This window comes from Acromyrmex echinatior, chromosome 15 (genome assembly GCF_024713525.1).
Source record: "Acromyrmex echinatior isolate Ae372 chromosome 15, ASM2471352v2, whole genome shotgun sequence".
Classification (NCBI taxonomy): Eukaryota; Metazoa; Arthropoda; class Insecta; order Hymenoptera; family Formicidae; genus Acromyrmex; species Acromyrmex echinatior.
The window spans coordinates 5,028,910-5,040,883 of NC_141866.1; the positions used below are offsets into that span (position 1 = coordinate 5,028,910).

The following is an 11,974-nucleotide window of genomic DNA, read 5'->3' on the forward strand; positions in this document are numbered from 1 at the left end:
CCACGCCTATTTACCGGAGCGCACCACTGAAATCTGCATAATAATATTATAATTTACAGAACAAGATATCTCCTCGCTCTCGATGATTCGACCGCGAGGATGTTGGCGATGGATGAATGGCGCGCGCGCTCAACAGGAAACGTTTCGCGGCAAAATGTCCACGCGGTGTAGTATTAATTTTATTTATGGAGAATGCCAAGTGGAGCCGCAACCAAGTGGTAATTTTGATAAGAATGCGCGAATCGTAACGCCACGTCCATATTAGAATAAATTCTAATGACACTAAAGAGAATCCAGCCATTTATCATGCTATGAAAATATCAGAGTGCTGACTAATTTCATTCAAGTTTCTGCTGCGAGTTAAAAGATATTACATACCATATTTTATAATCATGCTTGATCGTGTCACTTAAATAGCAATATATTTTATGACGATCGATTCTTATCGTCATAAAATATATTCATGCATCTATCTCCTTCAAGTTATTCACATAAATTCAGATAACATGACGCAATAGATAACTTTCAAAAATTCCCTTTAACACATTACCTTCTTTAGAGCACAAATCAATTTTTGGAAAACCGGTAATTATACGTTATCAACCTAATCAAATGTATAATTATTCGGATCGCGGGCCAGCGGAACGCGTGTTGTACCGCAAATTGGATGCACATATTTTACGAGTGCGAGTGATTTAATACCGGTGGAATATACCGGTAGTTAGGCACGAAATTGCAATATTCCCAAGACCATATCCCCTCTTCTTCGTCAACATCGATGTGCAAAAAGCACAGTGGAAAAAGTGCTCGTTACATTCCGGCCGTGACGAGACACGCGAAGCCGTATTTAAGTTGGTGTCCAACTCGCACCTGTCTCTCTCTTCTATTCCCTTCAATGACTTTTGAGAATACTCGAAACGGATAGTATCGATTACAATGAGTGTCAATGAGTTTCATTCAAATCCCTAATAAAGAATATTTTGAAAAACCAAGTTTCTACAATTTTTTATAAATCTAGCAATTATTGATTTCACTCTTTAGAGTGACAATTCACTCTAAGGGTGTGTCCACATTCAAAGATTTGATGTGAATTTATATTTATTTCGATAATATGAATGTAAGATCTTTAAATGTGAACACTGATTCGACTCGCGATTCAATATTCGGCTCGATAGTCTGAACGCATCCTAAAAGTTTAAAAGAGTAATATTATGATTGATGAAAAGGTTTATATAACAACTTTTTAGACGACTTTTATAATATATTTTACGTTGACACATTTATAAGGTATTTATTCCCTAATCTATATAATTAATTTAGCTGTACTAAATTAATTATATATAATTTGTACATCGCACAACTTTCTTATCAATGATCTTCAGTGTACTTTCTTTATTATATTACTATTTTATTCTTATTCCTTGCTTTTTAATTTGTAGTTCTATCATTACATTACTATTACTTATTCCTAATACATTTTTACATTATACTTGTACTCTTTAACAGAAATAATTATGATGTCTATAGTACATATAAATTACCAGAGGAATATACTATTAACAACACTCTGATTAATATCTACTGCAAACTGAGCGATATTATTGATAACTTTAATACTGCGATCGAGAGCGAATTATAATTTTATGTATATATCTTCTCTTTATAATAATTTCATTGCTTGTTAACATTAATAATGATCCGACATGGATCGAAACGTTTATTTTTGTTTTCTTTTGTTTATTGCCGGCAAATTAAAGTTTATATTTTAACTAGATAACATGTTTTATTTATTAACGATTCAAAAAATTGTTTAATTTATGACAATTGTTTTAGGCTCGTAGGCCCTTTGTCTTTCTGTTTGTCAAAATCCTGTTTTATCCTGTTTTACTCTATCAGAAATTTGATAAGGATGACCGACTACTCGCTCAATTATCTTACGAACGGAAGATAAATTTAAAAGTCAATAGACACGCCACTCGTTTTGCATGACTCGCGTGCGTACACGCGTTCATCGCGAGCTACACGCGACACTGCGGGAGTGGCTCGCGGGCGCGCCCTATGCATCAGGCTCGCCGCACCTCGCCTGCATGCATCTGCCTGTATCAAGGTATCGATGCACTCAGGAGATCGGCAAATCTAAGACCGTGCAACTGGTGTCGTGATGTCCAATGGCGTGTCCACAGTCGCTATACATTGGCTAGCGAGCGAGACGAGGCGCGCGCCCGCCAGCCGGAACGAATAGTGAAAGAGTGATTTTGTTCGCTTATTTCTTTAGTCGCACCTCCCCTCATAACGACAGTCAATATATATACTCCAGCAGAATTCTGCGAATTCTGTATAAGAATACAGAAAGTACATTTAATAATATACAGGCGCAATAATTGCAGACGAAGTCACAGAAGATGTATATCCTTAATTCATAATTAATGTTCATTTCTATCCCATTGTAGATTAATCTTAATCTCGGTTTAACTTACTTTTCATTATTGGAAGAAAAAGATAAACAATAAGATAAACTGAGATTAAAGTTAAGTTACATTGGTAGAAACAGGCATAGGTTGGATATATATTCCTTAATAAGGGGAAAACATTTACCTCTTTAAAGAGATATATGCAGTAGCAACGAAAGTGCTTTTACATATACAAAGTTATTATAAAGAAATTATATCGTTTGATAATATTAACATGAATTAAATAAAAATGAAAATGAAATTTTAATATATTCACTAAACCAATTTAATTGACTATGTTTTACAAAAATCTAAAAACTCGTGCTAATTGATAAAAACTGTCAAACCATCAGTTGCTATTTTACGTGCATAGATTTTTATCAGGTTACATTATCATTCTAGTGACTAGTATGCCCGATGAATATAAAAATTTGCAATTGAGCTCCAAATTGTATTTATTCAAAATGTTCAATCTATAGATTAAACAAGGACGTCCATAGTATAAGTCGCAAACTAAACGCACGATGTAATCGCATAACCATTGTTTTTATAGATTTCTGTTTTCTCTTGTAGGCTTGCAAGCTGTGTACAGATAATACAGAGTAAAAGTGAATACGAAATGAAAATATTCGTAATCATATTAAAAAAACATTCGTTCAAATGGCATAAAAAATATTTATTCGTATTTCTTAAAAAACAAATAATAAAAAAGAAATGTATTCGAATGAGTATTTTCATTCATTTTTTATTCATTTACTCGAATATTAGGTGTATTCATTGAACACACTACTAGTGACGGTCAAATAAAATGATGTGATTTTAGATGGATTTGAACCCGGATCTTTGACTCACAGAGAGCAGACACGAAACTCTCTATGCCACGATCGCCACAAGAGTGAACGATGAAGAAGCTCGGGCTGTCCGGGGAGAAAAGACGACGGTAAGGCCCCGAAGAAGAGAAGGGGAGAGGTGGAATGCGCGCGGTTCTCGAAGGAGGAGCTGTCGGCGGTGAAAAATCACGCACCCCGCCACGGCTGGAGCGCAGCATCTGCTCTACATACCCTGGCTCTCAACCTATGTATCTACCTACGCGTACCATCGTCGATCGACGATCTGTGAAAATCGCTCAATCGATGACCTCGAAGCGCACCTTCGCACCCGTGGTGCGTGCGATAATCGATTCCCCGGTGCACGTTCTTCGCATGCTCCTCGAAATAATTGTGTCGCGCGAGATAATTATAGTTTTCACAGATTATGAACGCGCCGTTCCCTTTGCGGTACGTACATACTTTGATAATAAATTTACTCCGTTCTCGAGTCGGCAAATTCGCTAATAAAAATGAAAAAACTTTTCCAGCAAGTCCAATACGAAAAGATCTAGATGGTGTACTGAATCCAATTGTGTTAGAAGTGACTATAATACACGTGTATGTACGTGTAATTAGTTTTTCGTGTGAAAATGACGCTCTATGTATAGTACACGTTTGAATATAAATTCATTTTTGTACGCAGTATAATGTGTTATTTTTACACAAAAAACTAATCATACACACAGTATAGTGCAGTCACTTTTACACACATGGATTTGCAGTGTTTTACATAATAGCTCAATAAACGTGTAATTAATTAATTAATGTAATGTCATTATAGATAATTCAAAATCTGTCTATTTCATCGCATATTTTTTTATTATGTAACATCGACGGGTAAGAAAATCTTACTTTTGCAATTTTTTATTCGCGACTTACGTCACCGCTTTGCGCTTAATGAATCGTTTCTTGCGTCCGTACATCCAAGCTGTCGTGGATAATCGTAGCTATTTTTAAAGTCTCTCGCACGCGATCATTGGGGCTTCCGCGAAGACGCGGGAGAGCAGCTCATCAATGAGAACCTCGAAGAATCGGAGTAGCAGAGCAAGATATACGTGTGCTGGCTGAGCTACCGGTCGGTCGGGTTGGGTCGCTGTTCTCCTGTGTTTCACATCTCTCTCTCTCTCTCTCTCTCTCTCGCTCTCTCTCTGTTTTGCTCGCTCCTCTCTTACTGCCTTCCTCTTTTCACCTCGCGGCTTATCCTGCTCGCTTTCGCCCTTTCTATCCCGCGACTGTTCCTCTCCGTCTCCACCACTGCCGCTCACTCCCGTGAGTTGTTGTTCGGCTGTTTTATTACTTTTATAAATCCCGCCGATGCTACTACTACCACTTGCTCGCGAATCGGCGCGGCAGGCGTTTCCTTTGTTGGTCGCCACCACGCTCCCATTGTTGCTTGCAGAAAGATGCGAATTTTAATTTGATATTGTCTAATATTATTTATGTATGCGGTTAGAGAATCCTGCGGAAGGATGCCGCTCGCACGGTCTCACATCTTGTGCCGTTTCTTCCATTCAATGGGAAATCGTAGTCATATCTATCTCAACGACTTAGCTTCGATGAAAGCTCTTGTGTTTCGTTCTCCATGCGGAATCGCCCAAATCCGATTTCGTAAACATTATTTGAGTTTTGCCCGTTAATTCTTTTTCGCGTATAATTCTTCTTACAGCAAAAAATTCAGCAATGACTATATAATATTATTCGATAACTATTTTTTTATTATACACATATTATTTAATATTATCGATTTCAACATGCAGCACGTGTTCAGAGTTTCCCTCGCAAACTTATTTTCTAAGAAAAAAATCTTACCTCCTTCCTTTCCCCCTAATAATGTCTGACCTATTGTGCAAGTATTCTTAGCCGTCCTTCAATATGCTCAAAACCCCGTGGCACATTATCACGTCCCGTTCACCATAAGCGTAATCTAATTACCGGCATGTGCGAAGTGTCCGCCAACGAGGCACAGCTAGACTTGCGCGTACGTGCTCGGTTCGCCTAAAGAAATCAATATCACAGCAATCCAGGTTCACGCTACGAACTGCTTTGTACGACGGTACGCGCAACAGTTGCGTCGAGACAAGACACGAAGAGGTACAAGAATCGAATGCACTATCGCGTATCGACATCCGAGTTGTTCAATCAACAAAAATAAATCGGAAAGTGCGTCCTCGGAGTTTTGGTTAATCATCAATTTGCAATGAATTGATTGACTCTCAATTGGAAACCTACTTCGAATGCCACCCAACACATCTCGCGTTGCCATGGAAATCCGCGAAAATGACTACACTGGTCCCGGACTAAAAATATTTAGGTAAACAACGGACAATATCATACATTTTGTCAGGATGACAGAGAAACGACTGTCGTTGGGCATCAACGTAAGCATTTTGCTAATACTGACGATATTTGGCGTGCTTCTGTCTTTGCCTTTGCGATTGTTGTTCGACACGAATTACTCCGAGCAGAATCACGGAGATGAAAGTGTCAGTGACCCGGGCGAGAAAGGAAAAGAATCCGCGATACCGATAGATCATCGAAAATTAAAGCGCTGTCCGAATCTACAGTACGAGGATCGCTTGATGTCCGTCTTTATGAGCGATTACGACGGAAATTGCACATACGTGCAAGACGACGAGAGCGACGATGACGAAGATGACGACGATGATGACAGCGACTCTGAAGAGGAAGAAGATAGTAGAGAGGATGAGGACGATGAGGAGGAGGAAACATACAGGTCCAAGAAGAGCATCGAAGAAATGAAAGAAAGCGCTGAAGAGATCTTGAAGTCGCGTCAAATGAAGTCCGTCACGGTGGCAGGCCACATACTCGTGACGATGTTGCTCGTATCAGTAATAGCTGCCCTCGTTGAAGTACTGCGAATACGCTTCGCCAGAGAAAAAGTATTGCGTCACATATTACAGAAGTCCTTAAGCGCTTGCGTTGGAACTTGGTATCCTTAAAGCGTAAGATATGTCTGTCAAGACGTACATCATTGAAAAATTTCACTTAAAGAATGTACATTTTTTTAGAATCTACTCCTTTTGCTTCTTGAAAACAGTACAATATAATTTCCAAAAGTTCTCTTAATTATTCAAACACTTTTTCTAAATAAAATCGTCATTTTAATTCTATAATTCGGAGATACTTTATTTCAACGCAAACAATTATGTACCTACTATCCTTGATTATTTGAGCACGATTATGCACGATTTGCACTCAACTATATCGCCAGATATAAGTTTAATCCAGATTGAGCTAGATTCTTTGTTGTTTGCACCATTGGGGAATAAATTGCGATATTCGGCAGAGACCGACGGGATAAGCGCTTCGCTGTTTTCCTCGCGGAGCTATAAGTAAAAACCGTCTCTCGATGCTCGGATAGACACGCATTCGTGAAACTATTGCACCTTCTCTTTTCAAAAATGCATAAGGATTCGTCTAGGGCAGGCACGATTATTTCACGGAGAAGTTGCTCCTCCAACGTGGACATATCCGCCACAAGACGTCCCATTTCAAGAGAATTAATTAGAAGCTATAAGTCCTTTGATATACCAGGAGTGCATCATTCCACACTGCGTCTGTTAGGTATGTGTATAAAATAATAAAGAATCATACAACCTTGGCCAAAAATATTATAGACACATTATTTAACTTTCAAACATTTTAAATTTCAAAAATTGATTTATAGCATTTACTGTCAATTATCCCTTTCTTTCAATAAGCCTTTAAATTTATGTATACTGTCAATAATTAATAGGATATACAGATAAAAGAATTTCAAATTAATGAAAAAGAATAAGCCTAATATTTTTGACTAAAGACCAAGACTATAATCTCTAAATACACAAATATTTATCATAATCAAGAAGATATCTAAAAAAAATATATGAGATACAGAAAGTTGATAAATTTCTATGAACACAATTATCTTATGGAATCCTTAACGAAATTGAATCATCAGAGAATTTTACTTCCCATATGTTTGCCTTTGCAATATCTATATTGAACTCTATTTATCTATATCTTTAACCAAAAAAAAACAATTAATCGAAAATGTCATAAAGAATAATAAAATTTATATATTTTGACTAAACAGAAAATAAATATTTTATAATGATATTTTCATTGATTGAGATACTAGCAAGTGTTGCTGGTATAATGCGGAGTATTGTGATCAGTGCAAGACCGTTTTGATCCGATTAGTAAGGGTAAGACGATAAAATTTAATTATCCATTCTTAGGAGCGCGGCCGCCCCCGCTTATCCGTCGCTCCTCATTTCCAACACCACAAGCAAAGAAAACCGCTACTTCATCTCTTTGCGGTACACCGAGTAAAGGACTGACGCGGCGCCAATCGGCTGAATCAGAAGAAGAAATCAGGATTGTTACTAACACTCTTCATCATCGCACCCGTCTAATTCGACGCCATTAAGGCGACGAGAACAGGTGAAGATTATTAACCTTTTGAGGTCCAAATTATTTTTCGCAAATTAATAAAAATCAAATATTTCGTCTTCTATTTCGTCTTCTATTTAATCTAATCAGTAGATAATGGATATAATGTAAATTGAAGAATTTTTATTATTTATCACAGAAAGAATGCTTTTGCTGAAAAATTAAAAAATTTAAATATAAGTTTGAAAATAATTATGTTAGAAAAATTTTTAGGTATAGGAAAACTAATTGCTAGAATGTCAAAATTTTAAATTTTTTAGCAAAATCGTTCTCTCCGTGTAGAGGAATGTACGGAGCTCTCAAAACTCTCTATATAATCATTTATCTTTATCACTTATAATCATGCAATATTTCGAAAGACTATCACAAAGTACAATGCTGAATCCAACGATCATCAAACTGAGCTGATTAACCATATCTGGAAGCTTGATAAAATTTTTCTTTGAAGATAAATGATAGATTGTATGACATATAACAAACCCTTTCAGATAAATCAATAAATTCTCTCTTTTCAGTATACATCTATCCACCAAATGCCTTGTATCTACATTGGTGACAAAATTAACAGGGTACACGTCTTTTACTATACGGTATGTTTTTCTCACGTGATAATTTTTATACAATTAGATAAAGAGTTAACGTATCAATCACTTCAAATATACATATAGATAAGTATTGTCAACAGGTAATACGCAACGCACAATGATCACATCCAATGATCTTTCTTACGGTTGCACAACGTCGAAAAATTTAAGGAACAGATCTTCCAACGTATCCCTTACGGCGGCTTCAATAGTGCTCCATTTCCGCGACGCTTTTATATCACGCTATTCATTAAGTTCTGCTTTCTAGCCAAGCAATCTTTGAAATATTTAAGATTACACTGATTAATATACAGAATCAATTTTCAGGATCAAAAACTCGCGTGAGCTATGGTGGAAAGCTGAATTACTACAGCACATGCCTGGACTAACATGTTTTAATAAAATAATTTCTATATTTTTTCCATATTCCATATCGTATAACATGCTTTAAGATTATTTAATCAAACGAAAGTAACTACAATTAATCTAACTTAACTTTTAGTAAATTATTATCAATCTTTTCGCTCAATAATATTTGTTTCTAATGGACGTTTTAGAAATGTATGAGAAGCCAAATGTATATTCTTAAATTCAATTAAGGGTGCAGTCCACTTGATGCTATACAAATACTTCAAAATATTTGATTGACTAAAAATTAATCATTTAGAAAAAAGAATTTCACTAATCGATTAATCAAAAAAATACTTTGAAACATTTATAACATCAAGTGTATTGTAGCCTAAATTAATAGTGTAGCAAAACTTTCATTTGAGATAAACTAAGAAAAAATTATTTTTTTAAACACTTTCCTGTGTGTGTGTGTGTGTGTGTGTGTGTGTGTGTGTGTGTGTGTGTTATCCGACCGGATAGTAAAAAAGTATCGGATAATACTGGATATTTCCTGGATATCCGGTGCACCCCAGTTTTCTTAACGCATTTATTATTTCTTTAATATGTGTATTAATATATCATACTCAGAAAGAATTATACAGATCATTTTTTGTCTCTACAAAAAGTCATAATAATAAACTTAAAATATAAATATTGTAATTTTCTAAGAATGTATGTACATAAGTTTAAAGAAATAATTCCGATGTATTTTCATAAAATGTTATTGTATTTCTGCTTTGGGTCTTCAACAAGCTTCACACAATTTCAATAAACTGATCATTGTCTCTCTTCCATGTGATATGTACAATCGATGTCACATTAAATTGGATCAATTGTGCATATACACAGTCATTGTAACTGAGTGTTGTGTTGGCACAGTTAACAGGTTTTATTTATACTACGGATAACAAAAAATAATTTTATTAAATTCAATTAAATCTTTTGAAATTGTATAGTTTGAAATTTATTTTATATCGCCTTATACCATTATATTCGTCGGATTCTTTGTTAATCTTAGAGAATTTATATTTTTTGCCTAAGCCAAGATTTTTAGGCTTGTATTTTTAATTATTTTACAAATTTTGCTATTGTTTCTCGAGCAAAATGCCTAATTCAATATTGGAGATAAACAATTTTTTTAACAAAAATAAAATAAAAATATTTTAAAATAATATAAAATTAAAAAATTTTAAATGTTTTTTTCCTTCAGATAATTTGACAAAGTGAGTAAGAAATAAAGGAATAAATTAGGCATTATTTCACAACGTTTGATTTTTCCAAAGACATATGAATTTTGTCATTTGTATTAATATTTATAATTGATATTCTTATTTTTTTGTTCAATGTTGATTTAATCAACTGTTTCTAATTGTTGGTAAAGTGGAAATTATCAGAAAATATGATACAGGGCAAAAACAATGTATTTATCAATGCGCGCCATCTGTCGAGCTGTTGATGTATTTAGTGATCCACCTTAGTGAGTGGAATATTTGGATATCCATTGATCCATTCTAAGGAAAGACAAAAATGTGTTAGATGAATCAGCTGTTCGCCAATATTTAAGTCTTCCTTTATTGTGATTATTTGACACTGTAGATAATGTGATTTATCAGAGATAAATAATACTGATACATTTTATTACTTTAGTAACTATTATCAGTGGACAACATGGAAACGGTAGTTATTTCGAATTTCTTTCGTAATTCATTATTTATATTCATTTGGCTATTTTGGTTATGACAGTCCCTACTGTATTAATATCACATATAGTTATCACTTAAGCATATAATTATTCAAGTTGTCAGTTATATTCTTTAAATGCAAATGGACAATATACATATGTATCTAACCATATATATATTATTTTCTTTTTTTTATAAATTTTACTTACGAAGAAAAATATAAATAATTATTATTTTTTATACTTTCAAGTCTGACAAGAGAGAGATTCCAACTACATTGAGGAAAGCATTGGCAGTGGATGCCTATTTAACAAATGAGTTTGTCAAATTAGTGGAAAAGATTTTACCTTTAAGACAATTGAAAGTGCATAACAAATTATTAGAGGTATAAATAATTATTTATTTCTTTATTAACTACTGTTATAAGCTTCTCTAATAATATTAATTTGTTTTTTTTATCTGTCTGTAGATATCATGTCATGGTATACCTTGGCTTGCAGTATCTCTTATTTCAATTTGGATTTTTAATGCCAAATCCTTGTATCAAATGCAAATGAACCTTCTGATAGGTAAAATTCAAATAAAATTCTATTAAAATTGATTCATTTACAGTATGTTGATTGCGTTTCTCAAATCGATTGATTAGGATACATAAATTAAAAAAATCATTTCAGGATTGTTGCTCGATATCATCATGGTTGCTGTACTCAAGGCAATCACGAGAAGGAGACGACCAACCACTAATGACGATCCATTTTCTTTGGGTCCTGATAAATATTCCTTTCCATCAGGACATTCATCTCGTTCTGCATTTGTTGTATATTTCTTCTTCAATCTGTGGCCTATATCGTTGATATACTCGCCACCTTTGCTAGCATGGTCTTTTTCTGTATGCATGTCCAGACTACTGATGAGAAGACACTACATATTAGATGTGTTTGGCGGTGTACTTTTAGGTATCTTTGAGGGGCTACTTATAGGTTATATTTATTTAGAGCAGGAGACATGTATATATTTAATTTCATGGATTACGGATGACAAAATACCTGGGTCTGAATAGTACTCGTGATAAAGAGAATATATTGGATTGTTTACACATGTAATTTTTATAATCAGCAATATTTTTCATTAATATTAAGATAATGTCAATTAGAAAAATCTGAAATTTTAGAGTATCCATAATTATACAATTGCGAATTACAAATTTATTTTGTCAGATATTTTCTAAGAATATTATTAAAATATTCATATATCATATGTGCTTCCTTCTTTATTGATAACTTATCGTTAATTACTTTCACTGCACGCTATTAATAAGCACAATAATGGTTCACAATAAACACCCTAATGTTACCGTTAAGTCATAAAAAATGTGTCATTACCAAATTATTATCATAACAGAATAATTATAAGAAAAATAACGATGTTACAAGGGAAGTAACTTGTTACTTTCATTCCCTGCAATTAAATTAATTGGAATTTTTTTCCCCTCTCTCTTAATCAATTCAAAAAGCGCGTTTCTCGACCGCTTTCACCCTGAGCGA

General features: G+C 34.4%; 2 protein-coding genes and 1 long non-coding RNA gene across 4 annotated transcripts; 2 read left to right on the plus strand and 1 right to left on the minus strand.

Moving 5' to 3' along the window:
* Nucleotides 1-2,412: 2,412 nt before the first annotated feature.
* Nucleotides 2,413-5,225, minus strand: LOC147907217 (uncharacterized). The gene is made up of 2 exons (XR_015547548.1): nucleotides 5,129-5,225; nucleotides 2,413-5,003 (listed from the first exon to the last, which is right to left on the minus strand). It is a non-coding gene; the product is annotated as an uncharacterized LOC147907217 (long non-coding RNA).
* Nucleotides 5,226-5,358: 133 nt separating this feature from the next.
* On the plus strand, nucleotides 5,359-9,701 carry LOC105151267 (uncharacterized). Of its 2 annotated transcripts, none has more exons than XM_011064881.2 (5): nucleotides 5,359-6,219; nucleotides 6,751-6,904; nucleotides 7,561-7,765; nucleotides 8,290-8,364; nucleotides 8,443-9,701. In XM_011064881.2, the coding sequence occupies exons 1-3, from the start codon at nucleotides 5,665-5,667 to the stop codon at nucleotides 7,749-7,751; spliced, it is 900 nt and encodes a 299-aa protein (XP_011063183.1). In that variant the 5' UTR covers nucleotides 5,359-5,664; the 3' UTR covers nucleotides 7,752-7,765; nucleotides 8,290-8,364; nucleotides 8,443-9,701. The 2 variants fall into 2 exon arrangements, with proteins under 2 accessions (XP_011063183.1, XP_011063182.1); XM_011064880.2 differs by having other exon boundaries at nucleotides 8,460-9,701.
* Nucleotides 9,702-10,212: 511 nt separating this feature from the next.
* On the plus strand, nucleotides 10,213-11,687 carry LOC105151268 (polyisoprenoid diphosphate/phosphate phosphohydrolase PLPP6). The gene is made up of 4 exons (XM_011064883.2): nucleotides 10,213-10,425; nucleotides 10,681-10,815; nucleotides 10,900-10,999; nucleotides 11,105-11,687. The coding sequence occupies exons 1-4, from the start codon at nucleotides 10,417-10,419 to the stop codon at nucleotides 11,488-11,490; spliced, it is 630 nt and encodes a 209-aa protein (XP_011063185.1). The 5' UTR covers nucleotides 10,213-10,416; the 3' UTR covers nucleotides 11,491-11,687.
* Nucleotides 11,688-11,974: the final 287 nt, after the last annotated feature.

Coding starts and splice junctions, on each gene's coding strand:
- LOC105151268 (XM_011064883.2), top strand. Junction 10,816..10,899: donor TGCATAACAAATTATTAGAG/GTATAAATAATT, acceptor ATCTGTCTGTAG/ATATCATGTCATGGTATACC. Junction 11,000..11,104: donor GCAAATGAACCTTCTGATAG/GTAAAATTCAAA, acceptor AAATCATTTCAG/GATTGTTGCTCGATATCATC.
- LOC105151267 (XM_011064881.2), top strand. CDS start 5,665: ATGACAGAGAAACGACTGTCGTTGGGCATCAACGTAAGCATTTTGCTA. Junction 6,220..6,750: donor TACGCTTCGCCAGAGAAAAA/GTATTGCGTCAC, acceptor AAAATGCATAAG/GATTCGTCTAGGGCAGGCAC. Junction 6,905..7,560: donor TTCCACACTGCGTCTGTTAG/GTATGTGTATAA, acceptor ATCCATTCTTAG/GAGCGCGGCCGCCCCCGCTT.